A 21821-nucleotide genomic window follows, 5' to 3' on the forward strand; every position below is an offset into this window, starting at 1 on the left:
ATTTTATCCTGAGAAATTCCAAATTCACGCTGCTTTAAAGTTTATTTATTTATTTTATTTTTTAAAATTATTTTTAGATATACATTTTTCTTTTATTATTTTTTAATATATTTTATTATTATTTTTAGATATGAATTATTATTTTTGTGAAGCATCTTCTAATTACTTAAAAAATTTTGAGTTCCAAATTTTCTCCCTGAGAAGGCATATAATTTGATATTGATCATATATGTGAAATCATTCAAAACACATTTTCATATCAGCTATGCTGCAAAAGAAAACTCAAAATAAAACAATAAAAATGAAGTGACAAAAAGTATGAATCAATATACATTCAGAGTTCACCAGTTCTCTCCCTGGAGGGAAATCATATTTTTCATTATGAATCTTTTGGAATTGTGTTGAATCATTGACTTGAGAAGTATAGTCTTTCACAGTTGATCATTTTTACACTATTATTTACTTTTTAAAGTGTTCTCCAGGTTCTGCTCACTTCAGATTGCATGAGTGTACAAGTTTTCCTAGATTTCCTGAAGCCAGAAAAATACTTTACATTATCTTAATTGAATCTCACAACAATCCTGATTATATATGCTATTATTATTCCCATTTTACAGACAAGACCACTGAGGCTCATAGAAGCTGGAGTCACAGGGTTTGGAAATATCTCATATAGTATCCAAACTCAGATGGTCTTTAATGTTGAGTTTAATACTTTATCCTCTGTATCACCACTGAAATGGCTAAGTAAATTATGCTACATTAATGTTATGGAATAATGAAATTATGAACAAGTCTGAGAAATAGAAAGAAGTGCAAAAGAAATTTTTTTTTGCAAAAAATGCAAAAAGAAAAAAAAACAGAATTAGAAGAATGCAGTAAACACTAAGGAAAAAAGTAAATGAGAATGTATGGATAGAAGAGAATCCTAATAAGAACTTGGGGTACCTGAAAAATTGTTCTAATAATGCCCTCTGGTGGACAAAATGCTTTCAAATAATACTGCCAAACAGCAAATGCATATGTAGTAAAAGAAATCTAAAAGTGTCAAGGAAATAAATATAAAATAAAATCACAGAACTTTAGAGCTAAATGAGCTAATATTTCTCTCTCTAATTTTACAGATGAGGAAACTTAGACCCAAAGAAGGAAAATTATTAACCCCAAAGTTATATATACTATAGAATTCTGAGCTCTGACTATATTTTGCTAAGGACCTGCTCTATGCTTTAAATTAACAGTTGGAAATCCTCATATCATTATTAGTGTATTGCAGTGAAAAAGAAACTGGAGATGGATACAGAAGATCTGGCTTTAAATCCTGACTGTCAACCTGATTCCCAGCAAGTTCTTTAACTTCTATAGACTTATATTCTCTTTTGTAAAATTAGAGGAGTGGGATTAGATGATTTTCCACTTGAGATCTTAGGTTCCTTCCAGCTCTAAATCTATGCTCATTTGATTCTGTGATCTTCAAAATTATATGAGATGCAGCTGAAAGCACATTTAGTTGGAGGACCTGGCTTTGAATATTGGCTCTGCTATTTATTAACTATGTGACTTTGAGAAACTCTCTGGGCTTTAGGTTCTTTATCCATCAAATGAGGGGGGTTGGACTAAAGGACCTGCATGATTCCCCTCCACCTCTAGAGTCTAAGAGGTAAGTAGGTCTAGTATTATTCCCATTTTATATTTCTGCTATATAAATATGTATGTGTGTGTATGTATGTATGTCCTTCAGTTGGAGGAGCTGACTTTGAATCCAAGTGTCCAAGGTAGAATTTGAATTCAGGTCTTTTTAACTCCAAGGTCAACACTCCATCCCATTCTACTATCTAGCTGCCACTAGAAATGGTAGCAACATCAAATATTTATATAGTAATTTAGCATTCACAGACACACACGATCCTCACAATAACCTTGTTTAATAGGGAATTTAGACATTATTGCGATGCCATTTTACAGATCAAGGATCATGTACAGTTGGTAAGTATTTCTGTCAATGAAGTGGTAGACCTGGAATTTGAAACTAGGTTTTGGAAATCTGAATTCTATACATTTTCAATCACATCATTACTACTTTTCTATCCTTAAATTTTTCATGTCTTGGAAGTTTCTTATTTTAAGTCATTTAAAAAATAGTATTCAATGATACAGTAATTTAGCCCCCAAACAGCATCTTCAAGTCAATTCAAGATTAACTTGGCTCTGTGGAGTTTTTATACATGGAAATAACATTAGTAGTCTCTTTAATCAGATGGATTATTATTGGGATAAGCCATGTCCTTGGTTGTACTGGAGCAGCCTAAGCTGTTGGCTGTTAAGAGGGAAGAAAGTAGGAGTTAATAAGAGAAAGTAAAACAAGTTAGTTAAAGTAAAAGAAGGAAAGAGAAAGGGAAAAGTGGAACTAGAGAAGAAAAAGGAGAATAAATTCAATAAACATTTATTAATTTCCTACTGTGTTGCTTGGTTCAGGGCATATAGATGTTTAGATAAGAAATATATCTTGGTCTCAGGGACCTTACAGTCTAGCAAAGTGATATGACATCATTATTATTATTATTACATAAATAATAGATCACAAATGTATAAAGGAGTTATAAGACTATTATATGACATCTCTCAAGAAGACTTCATGAAAGATGTGATATTTGGGTTGTGTTTTAAAGGATGCTGTGGTAACACATTAAAAGTTTGGGCAGTATGAGTACTAAAGGCATGTAAAAATGTTAGTAAATAGCCTGTTTCAATTAAATTTTGATTCAAGTTTAAAGAACATTCATTATATAGCAACTCATATATAGCAACAAATAAGCAGGTACTATGAAGACAAAAATGAAAAAAATTCCTTCCCTTAAGGTGGGAAATCATTGAGATTTTCTTACCTTGTCTTGAATTGCATCAAATCACAAAAATTTATGTTTGTCATTAGATCAAAATAATAACCTATATTGATTCAACAGTTAACACAAGATTCACTCAATCATAAGGAGAAAAGTGTTGAACAAGGCTGGGCACAGATGACTTCTTTATCTTATTCAGCTGACAAAAGTTTCTTTGCTTGCAAAATGGCTTTTTTGTCCTTTGATATCAACAACCTGTGTCAAGTCTCAAGGATGGTTTTCGGTACCTTTTAAGGAAAACTACCTTAAGTTCCATGAGGATGGTGGTTAGGATAATACTGCTGCCACAAGGGGAAATGATATGGATAGAAATTGGCAAATATAAAATATATTCAAAGTAATTTTGTGGTGGAGGGCCCTAACTGGTAGCAAGTCCTCATGTAGGAGATAACACTTAAGCTTAGCCCTGAAAAACCTTGGGATTCCAAGAGACAGAGATAAGGATAAAGAACACTTCAGGTATCAAACTGTTAGATATGGGATATTAGATATTCCCAAGGCCAGTTTAGCGATATCTTAGTGAACTTGGGGACAAGGATATTAATAGCCTGGAAAAATAGGTTGAAGTTAGATTGTGAAAGATTTTAAATGCCAATTAGAGAAGTTCCTCTTTTATCCTAGAGCAATAGGGATCTACTGAAGCTTCTTAAGCAGTGGAGTTAGCAATATAGTCAGACCTACACTTTATCAATATTTATTTAGTATCTGTGTGGATAAACCATGAGAAAGTTGAGAGACTGGAAGTTATTCCAAGCTTCCGTAGCAATAGTCTAGGTAAAAGGTGAGAAGGATCTGAGGATGATAAATTTGACAGTGTTGAATAAGAGGAAGAGATAAAAATTGTTGTGGAGGGAGAATAGTCAGGTATTGCCAATTGATTGTTAAGGGATGGGGTGATGGAGAATGAAGAGTGGAAGACTGTGATTAGGTTATAGACCTTCATTTGAATGGAACATAAAGTATGTGTGGAGGCAAAATATGACATAAAATTAGAAAATGTGCTACCAGATCATGGAGGGCTTCGAATACCAGATTAAATTAGATTAAATAACTCATCCAAGGTCACAAAAATAGGGTCAGAAATCACTTGCATTTGTCAGAAGAATCAGAAATTACTAAATATTGCTTTAAGGGAAATGTAGTTGTTGAAGCTATTTTCTCCCTGAGTCTCTTTGTATTGTTAGCTTTCAGGATCAAATAAGCAAACCTCTTAGTTTTCATCAGCTTTACTTAATTAAAGGATTAAAACAAAAAGATTCCCTAGGCTAAAAGTCTGCCCACAATTAGAACCCCATCCTGAATTTTTCCAGGCAATTCAGAAATCCTATTTGCCTCTCCCAGAGGCAAATGACTTTAATAAAAAAAAAGTTTTTGTTTTTTGTTTCTGTTTTTGGTTTGGACCTACAATTCCATTTGGAGGGTGGAGTCTTATCATCAGCATTACATTGGAGTTGCTTTAATTTGCATTTCTTTAATTATTAGTGATTTAGAAAAATTCTTTCATGTTTATTGATTGGATTTCCTCCTCTCTGTAAACTGCCTCTTCAGATCTTTTGACCATTTGTTTGTTATCTGAGGAATAAGGCTTATTTTTATGTTGTTGTTGCCCAGTCATTTCAGCCCCATTTCATGTTTCCAGTTTGTTGTTTTCTTAATAAAGATGCTGGAGTGGCTTACATTCCCTTTTCCATCTCATTTTACAGTTAAGAAAACTGAGGCAAATAGTGTTATAGAACTTACCCAAGGTCACACAATTAGTGTCTAAGGCCCATTTTGAACTCAGAAAGATGACTTCCTGTTTCCAGTCTGATACTTTTTTCATTCTGCTACCTAGTTAAATCAATTCCTTATAAATCTTGTTATAAGATCTTTTTAAGAGAGACTTGTAATTGTTTTTTCCCAGTTAATATTTTTCTCCTATTTTTAAGTATATTGCATTTGTGTAAAAGTTTTAAAATTTTACGTAATCAAATGTCTATTTTTCTGTGATTCTTTTTAGCCCCCCTCTTTTTTTGAATAAGAAAGATAAGCACATAAAATAAGATTATACCTTCATTAGAGTCAATAGATGTCAGGAAAACATGTAATATTCATATATATATACATATATATATATATATACTGCATATATATGTTGTAGTACATTGTGTCATGTTATGTTTTGACCTATGAGTGCCATATAATTTTTGAATTTTCATTCACAGCACACAACACCTGATACATTGAGGGATCATAAAGTATATTGTAGCCCCATGGTTCTGATCTATACCTGGTTCATGATTTATTGTACACCTTAGGATCATAGATGTACAAGGAACCTTGTACAAGGACAGTCCAACCCTTTAGTAAAATGAAATTCAATGACTCACCTAGGGTCATAGAGATAGTAAATGGCAGAATCAAAATTCAAACCCAAGACTCCCACATTTAAGTCTGTTGCTTTTTTAAAAAAAATCCAACTTTAATAAATAGAACTGCTTATTTTGAAAAAATTAAAATAGATTTTTTTTTTTTGCTCTGCTTCTCTTTTTCAGATTCAGGCAAATGAAAGTTAGTTCAAGTCTGGTCTTCCTGTTTCCTGATCCTATTTGGACTTTTTGATTTCTTTCTGCTCACATTGTTTCTTATCCTAAAATCTCTGGAATGACCAGTATGAACCTGATAGGGAGGCAGAAAGGTCCACAAATGGTCAGACTGGTTCTGCATCCAAATGCCTGTTTCTGTTTTGGTTCAGCTGAATGGAAGCATCTTGCTGTCAAACTCTATTTCTCAGGGAGGGGCTCTCTTGGGCAGAATGTTTAAGAAGTTTCCTTCATACTGAGATGTGGCTCTAACTATATTTATTTCATGGATGTTATCTATGGTTTGTAATTATAAATACTGAGTCCAGAGTGATTAAAATAGTTTTTATTAACTTTTCTTTGTAAAGAAGGACCATCTCTTCCAGTGAGAGAAGGCTGTGAATTATGACAATGTCCAGTCTTAAATGAAGTTTGAAAGGCTTTTTTCTCCCCTTTATGCCAATCATTGGTTGGGGTCACAATCTAATCGATACATTCACCCCTATATGTTTTCCCTCCCTTGCTCATTATACTAATGAGCATAGGGGAGTGAACAGTAATATGTATGAACGTACTAGAGTAGGCACACCTGTAAAGGACAAGCATTCTGGGTCAACTGGGAATCAAATGGGGCAGGTCTGAACTAGTCTCAGATTTGATCAGGTCAGCCTCAATTCTTTTGTCTTATACCCACATACCTGCCCATAGGCATCAACACAGGCAGACCCCAGTCTTTGTAATATAACTAAGAATCTCTTATTTTCTTGTGGAAGCCTAACATCCCACCTTCCTTACAAGGGAACAAACTTTTTTTCTAGACCAAAGTTCCTTAAACTGAGGTCAATGATTGAAAACAACAATAACAACAATATTTTAATAATTATTATTATTTTATTAATTTTCTTTTTATGCATTTTTGCAAAATTTTATGCATTTAAACCATCATTCTGAGTATGGATTCATAGACTGACAATGGGGTATCTGCCACAGAAAGGGTTAAGAACTTTTCTAATTTAAATCTCATCCCACCATTTTATGACTAAAACAAATAAATGCCATGGTGAGGAGAGTGGAGACTGCCATAAGGTAACTATAGGGTGAAAGATCATCCCAAGTTAAAGGATGAGATATATAGGATTTTCAAGAAAGACTAACACCTTTGGTGTGAGGACTTACTGAGCCCTTTTCAGGGATGCTTATTCACCTTTGGTGTCCCCACCTGCCCCCCAATTGTCACATTTGGCTCCAAGAAGCTGTAGTATGTGCAGCAGCTACACCTGCTAAAACAATATCAGCAAAAGGGTTAAATCAGGTTGAGGGTAACTGACAGATTTCAAACTCTTCAGTTAAGAAGGGGAATGTCTCCCCAATATTTGAACACTTCCTCTCAACAAAATGGGTGGATGAGAAAGATTTGTTCCAATGGACATGAAGGTGCCTGAAGGAAGCATAGTGGAGTGTTTAGAACTTGGTCATACATTAGATAGGACAGCAATGGTAGCCTGGCTGTCACAAGTGATCTTTACTATTTTCTTGCCTTTGGACTTCAGTAAGTCAGGAAGAGTCTCACTTAAATCCAGTTTATGAGCAATTCAGCACATCACCCCATGATGTCATTGTCCTGTTCAAAAATGAAAGATAAATAACCATTGGAGAATTTGGAGATGTTTAGCTAAAAAGAGAAAAGATTTGAGGGTACGAAGACTTGAGATATACAGGGGCTAACCTGATCAAGTATTTGAATATCTGTTAAGTAGAATAAGGATTAAGTATATTCTATTTGCTCCCAAAGGATTGAACTAAAAGAAAATGATAGAAGTATAAAAATCCTAACAATGAGAGCTGTCTGAAATCAGAATGGGCAGTCATAATAGATAGTGAATAGGTAATGAAGTACTTGGATGTCTTCAAGTGGTTTCTCGATAACCATTTTTAGGAGATGCTGTAAAGGAGATTCTTGGTCAGAATGTTTAGAATGGCTGATCTCTGAGGTTTCTTCCAGTTATGAGATCTATGTTAGTCTAATAGTATTCTGAGACGAAAATGAAACAGAAAGAACTGATTCATAAACACTTAAGGGGTTTAGTAATCTATTGGAGATGGATACAATGCAACTTGATGGTCAGAGCTTCAGGACCCAACTATATAGTGAGCTCCACTATTATATTTCCCTTCCCCTGCCAGTTTCAGAAAGTGGAATGGATGAGGAGCCTTGGACAAACTTAATTTTAAATGTATCCCAGACATTCTCATTGTTTCAAGATCCATTCCTAATATCTTAGTGCTATAGCAATTTGGAGTTAGAGATTATTTATTCAATTTTTTAATTTTATGGATAGGATTTGACCAGATTTTCTAACTGCAAATTCAATGTTATGCTACAGTCTTAAAAAGCTTTTTAAACTTTTTAAGCATTTCCTTTCTCTATCTCTTCCACTCTCTTTCTTCCCCTTAAAGCATGGAATTTCCTGAAAGAAATATTGACTTGATTATTGTTGACTGAGTCCTTAAAAGAAGTTATTTCACTAAGTCTGAGTGCAAAGTCCCATATAAATGGGCAGATGATATGATAAATGACATTTAGGGAGGGGTGAAAAGAAAGGACATCTGGAAGAGTAAAGAGACCTGAAAAGAGAAATGGATGAAAAGATGCCTGAATTTATTTTCTTAAGGGTTGGTCCACAATGGACAATAGTGTGTTGTGGTAGCATGGTATTCCTGTTCAGTAGGGAGCGCTATTTTCCTTCTCTGAATAAATTCTACTAAAGGCTTTCTTGGAAGCTAGACTCTAACTTGTAGGTATCTAATGTGAGTTTACTGATGAATTGGAGACTAAACTCATCATCATTATCACTTGGACATGTTGAGCTATAAAAAATTTTAAGACTGATGTCATTAATAGGTGTTGCCATACCAAATTATCAAGATCAAAATGATATGAAATGACAAGTTCTCCAATAAATCAAAATCACATGGAAAAAGGATGAAGTAAACATTATCTCTATAGTCCAGTTGTTACTTAGAGTTGTTCCAAAAATGCTTTCAGTATTTGTAAGTCTGCAGATGGTAAGTTTATATCTCGGTAAATTTATATACCTCCACTTTTGTACACAGAATATTAAATATAAAAGAATGTTAGTAAGATAGTGACATCACAGGATCAGAAATTTTAAGCTGGAATGGATCTTCAAGGCCATCAAGTTCAATTCCCTTATTTTTATAGAAGAGAAAATTGAGTCAAATAGAAATTAAGGGTCTCATTCAAGGTCACATAGCTAATAAATATCTGAAGCAGGGTCTTCCTGACCCCAAGTCTAAGACTCTATCTACTGTACCTCAAAATTTACTCAAGCAGGTTATCCATATCCTTTGAAATAGAGACTCCATTGCCCCAAGGAAGCCATCAGGAGGAAAAAAGTCCTATATACTCCAAAATATTTGTAGTAGTACTTTTGTGGTAGTTAAGAATTGGAAACAAAGCTCCAAAATATCATAGCAGTACTTTTTATGAAACTTAAGAACTGAAAACAAAAACTCCAAAATATTTATAGCAGCACTTTTCATGATAGTTAAGAACTGGAAGCAAAGTAGATGTCTATGAATTTGGGGAATGACTAAACAAATGATGGTATGTGAATGTAATGCAATATTCCTGTGCTTTAAGAAATTATGTCTATAATGAATATGGAGAATCATGGCAAGAGCTCCATGAACTGATACATAGTGAAAAAAGCAGGGGAAGAAAACAATAAACACAGTGACTACAATAATGTAAATGAAAATAACAACTACTGAGAAAAAAATCAAGTCATTGTTGCAAAATTAAAAGAACAAACATGGATAAAACTAAGACAAATCACTGTCCCACCCTTCTGCAAAGGGGTTTGTTGTTTTTTAGTTGATTCAGCTGTGGTTGACTTTGCATTATCCCATTTAAGGCTTTTTTGGCAAAGATACTGAGGTAGATTGCCACTTCCTTTTCCAGCTCATTTTATACAGAGATGAGAGGTCTACAAATATTTTTGTTTCACATATTTTTAGAGTTTTCAATATACAATAAGTTATGCTGATTTTTCCTCTTTTTTTCCGTTAAAATTATGATTTTATATGGGTTGATTGGAAAGAGGATGAAGAGAAACACTTGAGGAGATTAAGGTGAAATAAAAAAACAAATACATCGATAAAAACTCATTTTGAAAAAAAAGTCAAAGAACCAATAAATAGGAAGTCATTAAGGCATTATTACCTCTAAATCACAAAATCTTCACAGCAAGGAAGAGTCAAAGTTTCCAGTCCCTCCCTGTTCATACTGAAACCTTGGGAACCAACTGGTTAAAAAAATGCAAACATCAGCTAACTAATTGCTATAATTAAAGCCATAAAACCAAAACAAAAAGGGTCCGCTTTGCAACAGGGATTCTACATGTGTCTATCTTTGTCTCCACCCATTCTCCACCCCTTCAGCAGAGGATATGTTTATCGAAAAGAGTGGATGAGATGCTTATCTGACATTCCTTGTCCTTCCTTTGGTATGAGGACTTACTGAGCCCTTTTCCAGGATGCTTATCCACTTTTGGTGTCCCCACCTGCCCTCCAATTTTCACTTTTAGCTCCAAGAAGCTGTAGTATGTGCAGCAGCTACACCTGCTAAAACAATATCAGCAAAAGGGTTGAATTAGGTTGAAGGTAACTGAGATTTCAAACTCTTCAGTTAAGAAGGGGAATGTCTCCCCAATATTTGAACACTTCCCCCACTAGCCATTGAGGACAGAGAACTATAAACATGTTTTATTTACAAATATAATTAATAATTACCAATTATCAAAATGGTCAGAGTACTTGGTGGCAGGGTAAAAAAATTTTCTGTGTAGTAGCAAAAGAAAAGGGAGAGAGGGGAAATGTAATGAGACCTTTCACTGGAAAGCATTCATTTATTCATGCAATTGGTACTTAGTAGTCACTTACTTTATATAAAGTATTGTAATAAAGACTAAAAGAAAAATCTCAAAACAGTCCTTTTCTTTAAGATACTGACATTTGATTGGTGAAAAAACCCAATTTATATAATAAAGATAAAGATGGGAGAGTGGGAAGTATTAACTATTGTGGGGATCAGGAAATGCTTCAAGGCTTCACATAGTTCTTGCCACATAGTAGTTGCTTAATGAATGTTGGTTGATTGATATAAATGGTGCTGAGTCTTCCTAGAAAGAAGAGATATAAGGAATTGAGGGTGTAGGGAAGGGACTGCAATCTAGATATGGGGGAACAGCCAGTGCAAAGTCAGGGTGATTGGCAACTGAGTGAAGAACATCAGGAAAGTACCATTGTATGTAAATAAAATATTTATTAAAAATATGTAAAGGAAGCATGATGAAGGAATAACAAGCAGGCCAGTTTACTTGGATCATAGAGTGGCTGAAGAAGAGTGATTGAAATATAGAGAAATAGAGAGATAGATAAATATATAAATAGATAACTATATATACACATATGTGTATGATCTCAATCTCTCTATAATTCATACATATATGTATATGCATACATATGTTTTTGCACAATACACACACCCACTCACACAACTACATCAATATACCCTCAACTCACACAAACATATGCAAGACAAATATGCCTGTATTTGTATAACATATATATACAAATATATGTGTATACATATATATTTGCACATACACACACACACACACACACACACACACACACACATATATATCCATATTTATGGGTAGGCTGAGCTGAGGTTCTGAGACACAGAGATTACACTTTACTGTAGAAGTGAAAGGTGGCCACTGGAATTTCTTGAGCAGGGGAGTGACTTGATAAGACCTATGCTTCATCAATATCCCCTAGAAACTGTGTAGAGGGTAGATTGGATCCAGGAGAAATCTGAGGTAGGAATAACAATTAGGAAGCTGTTGCAATAGTTCAAGAGTGAGGCAATGAAGGCCAGAACTAGGCAGTAGTTATGTGAGTAGAGAGAAGGATGTACATAAGAAATTATGGTCTTGTAATGGATTATAATTGGTAGTTTATTAAATACAGACTTGAAAGAGAATTAAGAAAAGATGATGTCTCTGTTGTAAAACTGGAAAATTGAAAGGATTCTGCTGCTTTTATTTGAATTAGGGAAATCAGAAGACCTGGTTTGAATTTGGTTTTGCTTTTTTACTACTATGTGACTTTGGACAAGTCACTTAATTACTATGGACCTTGTCTCAAAAAATTAGGTTGGGTAAGGTATCCTCTAAGTCCTTTTAAATTAGGTGACAGAATTGTCATCTAGGACATGTTTTTTTGGTTAGCATTCCTTTTTTATTTAAAAAGAGCACAGTTTTAGGGGTGGCTAGGTGGCACAGTGGATAGAGTACCAGCTCTGGAGTCAGGAGGATCTGAGTTCAAATGTGACCTCAGACACTTAATAATTACCTAGCTGTGTGGCCTTGGCAAGCCACTTAACCCCATTTGCCTTGCAAAAACCTTAAAAAAAGAGCACAGCTTTTAAAAAGTCATAGAAAAATAACTTCCCAGAGTATCATCTTCTTCAGAGTCTCTTGGCAAGTGACTTTTTTGGCTGATGACTTCAAAGACCTTGAGAGCCAAGTGTGACCAGGATGGAGAAGGGAGCTCAGGTACAAGGTAGAGACCCAGGGAGGTGCTCTGAATGAGGTCTTCTGATCCTAAGACCAGATGATCCTTTGCAATTACCCCTGTGCTAATATTTTGCTGGGCACTTGAGAAAGAGAGACTATAAGACTATAGTTTCTTAGTATCATTTCTTTAAGTTGTCCCAGCTGTTTAGTTAGTAAAGGAGAGGGAGAGAGAGAATCCCATTGGGAATCTTGTACAAAATAGGTATTTGAAATGTCTTCAAATAAAAGAAGCAATATAAGGCAAAAGTTCTTAAACTGGTTTGTGTCATGACACTCCAGGGAAGCCCATGGATTCCTTCTCAGAAAAACATATTTTTTTATGTGACAACTAAAATGCCTAATAAAAGTTAAAAAACAATTGTGTTGAAATATAGTTATCAAAATATTAAAAACACACCAGAAGTTCATGCACCCTAGGTAAAGAACATCTGATCTAAGGATAAAAAGCAAACAACTTCAGAAAAGATTTCCCTTTTCCATATCACCTGATTTTCAATCCCCAGGGATAAGTTGGCTGAAAATTCTAGTCTCTGGCTTTTGTAGAAAGCAGAATGATTGCTGTGCCATTAACTTTTTCATTCCTTAACTTTAGCTTGAAAAGTGAATTCCATCCCAGGTTCCCCAATGAACAAAGATGTGGGCTTCAAAGTAGACTTAGCAATAATCTAATCTGGTTAATCTAACACATTTTTTGAAAAAAATTCTACAATGAGTATGGAGAGGCAGGTCAAAGTTCAGAAACGAATAGCCAGGGCAAAAGTCAGGAGACATTTATTACAAGGCACCTCCAGGAAAAATTGTTTCATTTGCCACAATGCCTTGTACCAGAGTCATCAGGAGCTTATCCTTCTCCTTGTTATTTGTCTTTGCTGCCTCCATATCGGTGAGTGACTTTCCATTCTCCTCTACTATTGAGAACAATTTATTACCATATGCTTATTATCCAATATATGAATATTTCTTTTCAGATCAACCCACCCTCCAACGAAAATGGTAAGGATTTCTTATTAATTTCAGAAAATGTTTCTTTACTGTCTCTTTTCAAACACAGTAGTAATAATATCTCCTTTCCCTCTAGATATAGATGCCATTAATCAAAGGAAAGACATTTTAGAAATCAATCTAGGTAAGTTATATTTCTGCTTGTTCAGTTCTTTAAAAAAAAAGAGTATTATTTTATAAAACAACAACAATAGCTAATATTTACATAGTATTTACTATATATCAGGTATTGTACTGTGTTTTACAAATATTATTTCATTTGATCCTCTCAGCAACTCTGGGAGAAAAGTGCTATTATTGTACTAATTTTACAGATAAGGAAACTGAAAAATATAAAGGTTACATGCCTTGATCAGGGTCAGATAGCTAGTAAATATCTAAGGGCAGACTTAAACTCAGTTCTTCCAGACTTCAGATCTAGCCACTGTACATCAAGCGACCCATACTTTATAACATTACTTTATGAATGTATTCTCCTTCTTCAATTGACAGAGAAAATTAATATTGGGACTCTTTGATAATGCATGAATATTATATACAAGTAGTTTACTGACTTTCAGATTAGAGGATTCTGAGATAATTAGTCATTTTCTTGCATTTTCTTGAAGCTTGAATCATTTGAATGATCTTTTCAATCATGTTTTTCAGTCTTACTAGAAGGTGTACATTATTTTGGTAGTTCTTTTTATTTCATTCTGAATGAGCGCATACAAATCTTTCTACACTTCTCTGAAGTCTTCCTGAAAAAGCAGCTATACAAATGGGTTCTTTGAACAATTTATTTTTCATTCAATTAATACATGCTAAATGCTAATCATATAATGGGTATACACAACACAAATACTGTATTATATTATTATATAATACATTGTTATATAACAAGTGCCACTATACAATAGAATTGGTATACAGTTCTATTTATATATCAGTTTTATTTAGTCAATTTTATAATTAAAGCACACCCATTTATGATTAGATTGGAGGGGAAGAATGTAAATTATCTGTTCATACAAATGAAAAAAGTGCTTATTACAATTTTCAAGTATGATTTATCTTTATTGAAGATGGTAACTAAAATATTGAGAAGGATATCATATACCACAAAGGATTAAGAACCTCTACACTATCCCTTGCCCCTGGGATGATGGGGACAAAAAGAAGAGTTTTCAAGTGTTATGGGCCTATGATAAAAAGAGCCATTTAACTCATTATGTAACTCAATATTTCACCAAAGCATAATGAACTCATTATGTTTCTAGCATAGTTAAATTCTTTAGGTTTGTATTTTTCTCCATTTATGACTTATCTGAAATTTTTAACGTGAAATTGATATTAGAATTGATATCAACCAATGGTTACACATCTCTGTTTATTTATTGTCAACCACTGAGAATGGGAATAGAGTCTATTAGGTTAAAAACATAATCATTAAGCACAAGATTCTAAATTTTTGTCCTCCAAATATATATTTAATATATTTTTTGCAAAATCTCTCATTTATAGTCCAGAGATATCTTTACTATGTGACCTATAAAGTCAGCATAATGGGTAAGGTTCCCCCACATATAGCCAAGGTCAATTCTAAAGGGTAAGACTACCCAAATGTACCCAGCTTACTTTAGTGTTAGATAACCATATGTTGATTCTGTCAGTGATCAGCAAAATAAAAATAACAGATATTTGTACAAAGCTTTATGATTTGCAAAGTATATTCCATATGTTCTTATTTGAGTTTTACAACCTGGTGAAATCTATAATGTAGATGCTATCCATATTTTACTGATGAAGAAACTAAGGCAGAGGTTAAATGATTGACTCAAAAATCTTAAAGCAAATTAGTCTGAGAGGTCATATGACAGGGTGATAGGACATAATAGGGTACTGAAATGGGGTTACAGGACCTATGTACAAATTCTGACTCTCACTTTCAACCTGTGTCACCTTAAATCTTTCATCTTCATTTTATCATTTATCTTCACAGGTCCTCAGTTTCCTCCTCCATAAAATAAAGGAACTGTTTTTGATTATTTATTTTTCTAATCTCTAAAGCCATAGTTCTATGGTCTATGATTAAAAAAAAGGTTTGTCAAATCCAAGCCAGAAATCTATCTACTGTGCCACATTGATTGAAGATAGAACCAGTGACTAATGAAATTGGGAGTTTGTTTCTTTATACAACAGACATTTTTGAGTATTTTTTATGTGCAGAGGACTAAATTGAGCAAGGAGAGTCATAAAAAGATGAGATTCTTCCAAATATAACCATGGTTGCCTCATAGTAATTAAGTAATGGAAGAAGGAAAACATAATTCATACAAAATATAGAACAAAATAGCATTTAATGAACCAATGATACATGATAAAGAAAATACAAAGTTCTCTGATTTAAAGTCATCAATTTCTAATACTCTCTTTAGATTAGACTTGGAAGGAAAAACTAGATTCAACTTCAGATGAGTGTTTACCCTTTCTAGGAAGCTTTCCCAACTACTAGCTCATCTAACAAGTCAAACAGGATTCCAGACCATAAAATTTGTGAGTTAGAAGTAATTTTAGTACTGATTCATCCAACCTATTCATTTTTACCCTTGGGGAACACAAGGACTAAATGGACTAAATGACTTTTGCCATTGTTACATATGGTCCACCCACACTTTTTCATATCCTTTTAAGATCCATGCTGCTCTACTTTTTCTATGATCTTGATCTCTATCTTCTATGATCTCTATCCCTGATCACCTAGAGATCATGCTGATAGTTTAATTAAAAATTTAACTTAGAGTGAAAAAAAATTCCATATTTTAGCACTCACATTTTCACTTGGTGCTATGTGACTCCTTCAGAATGATTCTCAAAATTATCTTTTGGCATGAAGCCCCATTCTTTTGTTCCCTCAATTATGTGGATTTTCTGTCTCACATGAAACAGTTGTATCAGATAGGAAATAATTGAATGTTCTGATCGTTAAAGTATGAAACAGGGTACAGCATGAGTAACTTGAGAAGCCAGTAAAGACTGGAGCTTGCTGGTGGTAATTTGTGTACCTTAGGTCATTGATCAAGATAATAATGTAATTTTTTATTTCACTTTGTTAATATAAATAAGAATGACCAGACACACATGACCTTAAAGTAACTTAGTTTTTTGGATTATATTTCTCTGTTTCTTGAAATTTAGGGCATGACCTTGGTAAGAAAGATTAAAGGTTCCAGTCAATCAAAGTCAATTAATAACATTTGATAAATTCCATGTTCTGACTGATACAAGTCAAAATGAATGTGTATGCTTAGGGACCATCATCTCATATAATTTGGAATTGAATGGGACATTAAAGACCACATTTTTCAATGCTATCATTACAAAGAGGAAGAAAAAGGGTCAGAGACTGAAGTGATTTGCTCAAATTCATTCAGATTTTAAGAGATACCACCAGAATTTGAATCCAGATTCTTTGACTTTTAACCTTACAACTGGAACCTTACAACACAGTGTGTGAGAACTAGAGAAAGTCTTTAGAACACAAAACATGAATTCTGAGAACACAGAATATAGAATCCCAGAGAAGGAAGGGACCTCAGATGATATCGGTTCATTTTTTCACCCAGTTCAGGATTCACAATTATAGCTTTCAAGATGATCAAATCTATAGCTTCTGCCTCAATTGTCACCAGAAATAGGGAGAATAGTCCAGGAGGCAATCTTTGTTGGATCACCAGAAAATTCTTTCTTTCTATTGCTTCTGTCTATTGCTATGTATTCCACTTTTTGACATAAAGTAGAATAGTCCAAGGGGATATAAGTGGTACAGTGGCAAGAACACTGGGCCTGGAAACAAGAAGGCTTGAATTCAAATCCAGTCTTAGACCTTACTAGCTGTATGACTCAGGTTAAGTTATTTAACCCTGTTTTGCCTTTGTTCTTTCATCTGTAAAATGAGTTAGAAAGGAAATAAACCCTTTCAAGAAAATCCCCAAATGGCGTCACAAAGAATCAAATATGAATGAAATGACACCACCACCACCACCACAACAACAAAGTCTAATCTAAGCCCTCTTTAGTTCCTAGCTTACACCACTCATACACGTATACAGTATGACAAGCAGTTATCACAAGGCACTGTTAGTTCATGCTCTATAGATAATTTTGTATTGCCCTTGACCAGAGTAGACAGAACAGCCAGATATAAGTGACTTTTTGAGAAACCACACTTTCATAGGTTCATAGATTTCAAGTTAGAAAGGAACTCAAGAGACCATCTAATTCCATATCCTCATTTTTCAGATGAGGAAACTGAGACACTGAAGTGATCTGTCAAGGTAGTATCAAAGATTAGATTTTAACTTAGGTCTTCTGACTTCAAAGGCAGTACTACCATATCATCATTCTGTCTCCTCTATTGTTTCAGTGTCTACAAATCATGTACTTTCTTTATTAAGTTGCTTTGCCTCTGACTCCTCATCTGTAAAATGGGGATAAATCTATCTCACAAACTTGTGCATTAAAGTGCTTTATAAACCTTCAAATATTTAGAAAGATGAGAAAATTATATTATGAAAGGCCTCCATAATTTCTCTATGTTTCACTTTACCCTTTCTAAAAAAAATCTGGGCAATAATATGTAATGAGGATTATAAAAAGCTGAGATTCTTCCAAACATATCCAGGGTTATATCTGTGGAAAGTCATGGAGTTCACACTCCAGTATTGGGAAAATATGATATGTTAAAAAATACTATAGAATAGCATTTAATAAGTGAATGATACATGATGAAAAGCCTACAAACAAAACTCTGCAAATTAACATCATAAATTGCTATCACTGTCTTTAGATTATCTCTAAGAGAAAGAACTAAATTCAAATCCAGATTAATATTTTCTAGGATGTTGCTGTCCTCACACTAGGATATTGGGTTTTTTTAGATTTTTCAAGGCAATGGGGTTAAGTGGCTTGCCCAAGGCCACACGGCTAGGTAATTATTAAGTGTCTGAGGTTGCATTTGAACCCAGGTACTTCTGACTCCAAGGCCAGTGCTCTGTCCAGTGCACCACCTAGCCACCCCCACACTAGGATATTGTAAAACTTTGAAAGAACATCTGCAAGACAGTTTGAGTTTCATAGTGAAAGACTCACTTTCTCTAAAAATGAAGAGAATATTGATTGCTGTCATATTTTCATACAGGAATTTCATTTATAAAAATATGTCCTTGAAGAGTAGTGGTGGTGGTGGTGGTGGTGGTGGTAGTAGTATTAGTAATAATAGTAGTAGTGGTGGTAGTAGTAGTAGTGATAGTAGAAGTAGTTGTAGTAGTGGTGGTAGTGATGGTAGTGGTGGTAATGGTGGTAATGGTATTGGTGGTAGAGGTAGTAGTAGTAGTAACAATAGTATTAGTGGCAATAATGGTAGTGTGGTAATGGTAGTAGTGGTAGTGATAGGAGTGATAGTAATAGAATTAGTAGAAGTAGAATAATAATTTCTGTGATATTATATACTCACATAAAAAGCTTTTCTATTTAAATGTCATTAACATAATAATATCAAGAACTATTGATGTAGAGTATGGCAGTTAGATGGCACTATAACTTGTGCTGAGTTCATCAAGGAACTGAATGAATATAGGGCCAGGGCTGGAGTCAGGAAAATTCATCTTCCTGAGTTAAAATCTAGACTCAGATACTTACTAGCTGTGTGACCCAGGTCAAGTCACTTCACCCTGTTTGCCTCAGTTTCTTCACCTGTAAAATGTGCTGGAGAAAGAAATAGCAAACCATACCAGTATCTTTGCCAAGAAAACCCCAAATGGGATCACAAAGAGTCAGACATGACTGAAAACCTGCTTTGAGTATGACTAACCTTAAATTCATTGTCATCCTTGCCAAAAGACTGAGTGGTTTTCAAGTTAAAGAATCACAAAATAAAAAAATATTTCAATTCCTTGATGAACTCACCACAAGTTATAGGACTCTATTGAAAACCAATTTTTTAATCTTGAAGAAACTTTCTCTGATAATAGGTCATTTAGATCTATGCCAGTAGGAACACAGAATCCTAGATTTAGAAGTGGAAGTTACCTTGAGGTTGTTTAGTATAACTCTTTTTCCCTATAGGTGGGTAAAATGAGGCACATAGAGATTAAGTGACTTGCTAAAGGTCAAACAGGGAGCTAGAGACAGAGAAGCAGGATTCCAACCATATATTCTGACTCTAAATTCAGTGTCCTTTCTATTTTACTACCTAGAATTGATCTTTGTGATTGAATCAGAGGTCAAAATGCACCAGTGAATGATAGCAATACTTAGAAATATAAAGATACATTAAGCAGATTATGAAGGAGAAAACTGAGGTTTTGTATGTTAAACTGATTACTATCCTAAAGTCAAAAGTGGATTATATTTATGCAATTCCTATCTTAATAGATTACTGACATTGAAAATGGACTTAGCCATTTCCCAATTGACACATGGTCAAAGGATATGCAAAGGCAATTTACAGATGAGGAGATCAAAGCAATTCATAGCCATATGAAAAATTGCTCTAAATCATTAATTATTAGAGAAATGCAAATTAAAGCTTCTCTGAGGTACCACCTCACACCTCTCAGATTGGCCAATATGACCAGAAAGGATAATGATCATTGTTGGAAGGGTTGTGGGAAATCTGGGACACTATTATACTATTGGTGGAGCCGTGAATTCATCCAACCTTTCTGGAGAGAAATTTGGAACTACGCACAAAGGGCAACAAAAATGAGCATACCCTTTGACTCAGCTATACCACTACTGGGTCTATACCCTGAAGAGATGAGGGAAAAGGGTAAAAACATCACTTGTAAAAAATATTTATAGCAACCCTGTTTGTGGTGGCAAAGAATTGTAAATCAAGTAAATGTCCTTCAATTGGGGAATGGCTTAGCAAACTGTGATATGTGTATGTCATGGAACACTATTGTTCTATTAGAAACCAGGAGGGATGGGATTTCAGGGAAGCCTAAAGGTATTTGCATGAACTGATGCTGAGTGAGATGAGCAGAACCAGAAAAACACTGTATACTCTAACAGCAACATGGGGGTGATGTTCAACCTTGAAGGATTCTCTCATTCCATCAGTGCAACAATAGGGAACAATTTTGGACTGTCTGCAAAGGGGAGTGCCATCTGTATCCAGATAAAGAGCAGTGGAGTTTGAACAAAGTTCAAGGACTATTCCCTTTAATTGAGGACAAAAACAGATATCTTATTGTCTGATCTTCTTATGTCTTAGATAAGATCATTTCTCTCTCATCACACTCAATTTGGATCAATGTACAACATGGAAACAAAGTAAAGATTGACAGATTGCTTTCCGTGGCGGGGGAGGGAAGTAAGATTGAGGGGGAAAATTGTAAAACACAAACAATATGTTTAATAAAAATAAATTAAAAAAAGAAAATGGACTTAGAGGACGTCTCACAAAAGCAAATGACTTATTAACACCATGAGAAAACCAGAAAAGGTTCATTAATCATCATTAAAAGAGACAGAATATTGATAGATGAGCTAGAATAGAGCCAGATCCTATTGATGCAATTAATAAATCTCATGATGTTCTCAATTATTTGAATTTGTGCTATCTTTTGCAACAGAACCAATTATCATATTTTCCATATTATGATTTTTAATAGTACAAATTCAAATACATAAGACCATTACAGGGAACTCATTATTTTCACTAGTTGACACTTCACTGTATGTGATAAAACAAGTTCAAACTTTATAGAGGGATATCTAGGTGGCACCTACTGGGGAGCCAGGAGGACCTGAGTTCAAATCTGACCTCAGGCACTTACTGATTACCTAGCTGTGCATTGGGCAGGTCACTTAACCCCATTGTCACGAAAAATAAAACTTCATAGAAATACTTTTGGAACAAACAGATATTATTTCACAAAGAAGCAGTAAATGATCATAGGAATAACCACTAGATTTGTCAAATGTAAGCAAAGGTGATTTAGTTCTGGACACAACCTATAAAGCAGCTAAGTTACAAAAGAAGACTCAAAGGGAATCAATGGTCAGTTGGTCAACAAATAGATACGTAGAAAGGTAAAAAAAACTCTCTCCCCTCAAATGTTCACAGTCTAATGGGGGCAGATAACATGCAAGTAATTCTGTGCAAACAAGATCAGTACAAGATACATTGGAGATAGTTTCAGATAAGATACTAATATTCTCCTCCAAAACCTAATTTTTATACAGCTTCCATAATAGTCTACCTACCTAATTCAAAAATTTGACAATAATGTTGAATAAATAGCTGAGATATGAAGAACTGTTTATAGAAATTCAAGGGGTTTATGATAGCAATTCAGGATTGGGTCATTATTATTATAAGATATAGAAAAATTTTCTTTAAAAAACTGAAACTCATTGATACAGATTATGCAATGATATTGTAGAAATTGCAATATACCACTATAGGCTGCAAAAATTTAACACACAATTGGGTAGATAGAATTGTACAACAGAAACTTCTTTTCTCTTGTCTTCCCTTCCTCCTTTAGTCTCTCTCTCTCTCTCTCCCTCTCCCTCTCCCTCTCTCAGACTAAGTCCTAACCTTTTCTTCCTCCCTTGGGGGTTGTCTTTTTTCCAAGGAAGTTAATCAGTTTTAGATAGAACTCTACTAGTAGGCAAAACAACTTAAATATTTATTA

At 34.3% G+C, this 21821-nt stretch overlaps 1 protein-coding gene across 1 annotated transcript in view; it reads left to right on the forward strand.

Annotated features, from left to right (window-relative positions):
• The first annotated feature begins 12946 nt into the window (after nucleotides 1–12946).
• Nucleotides 12947–21821, forward strand: part of MEP1A (meprin A subunit alpha) — a 33075-nt gene continuing 24200 nt past the window's right edge. Inside the window, exons 1-3 of the mRNA XM_074189993.1 lie at nucleotides 12947–13015; nucleotides 13101–13125; nucleotides 13211–13258. Of these exons, the coding sequence (XP_074046094.1) occupies nucleotides 12947–13015; nucleotides 13101–13125; nucleotides 13211–13258 (142 nt within the window). The remainder of the gene's footprint in view (nucleotides 13016–13100; nucleotides 13126–13210; nucleotides 13259–21821) is intronic.

The sequence above is a fragment of the Macrotis lagotis genome, chromosome 5 (assembly GCF_037893015.1).
Source record: "Macrotis lagotis isolate mMagLag1 chromosome 5, bilby.v1.9.chrom.fasta, whole genome shotgun sequence".
Taxonomy (NCBI): Eukaryota; Metazoa; Chordata; class Mammalia; order Peramelemorphia; family Peramelidae; genus Macrotis; species Macrotis lagotis.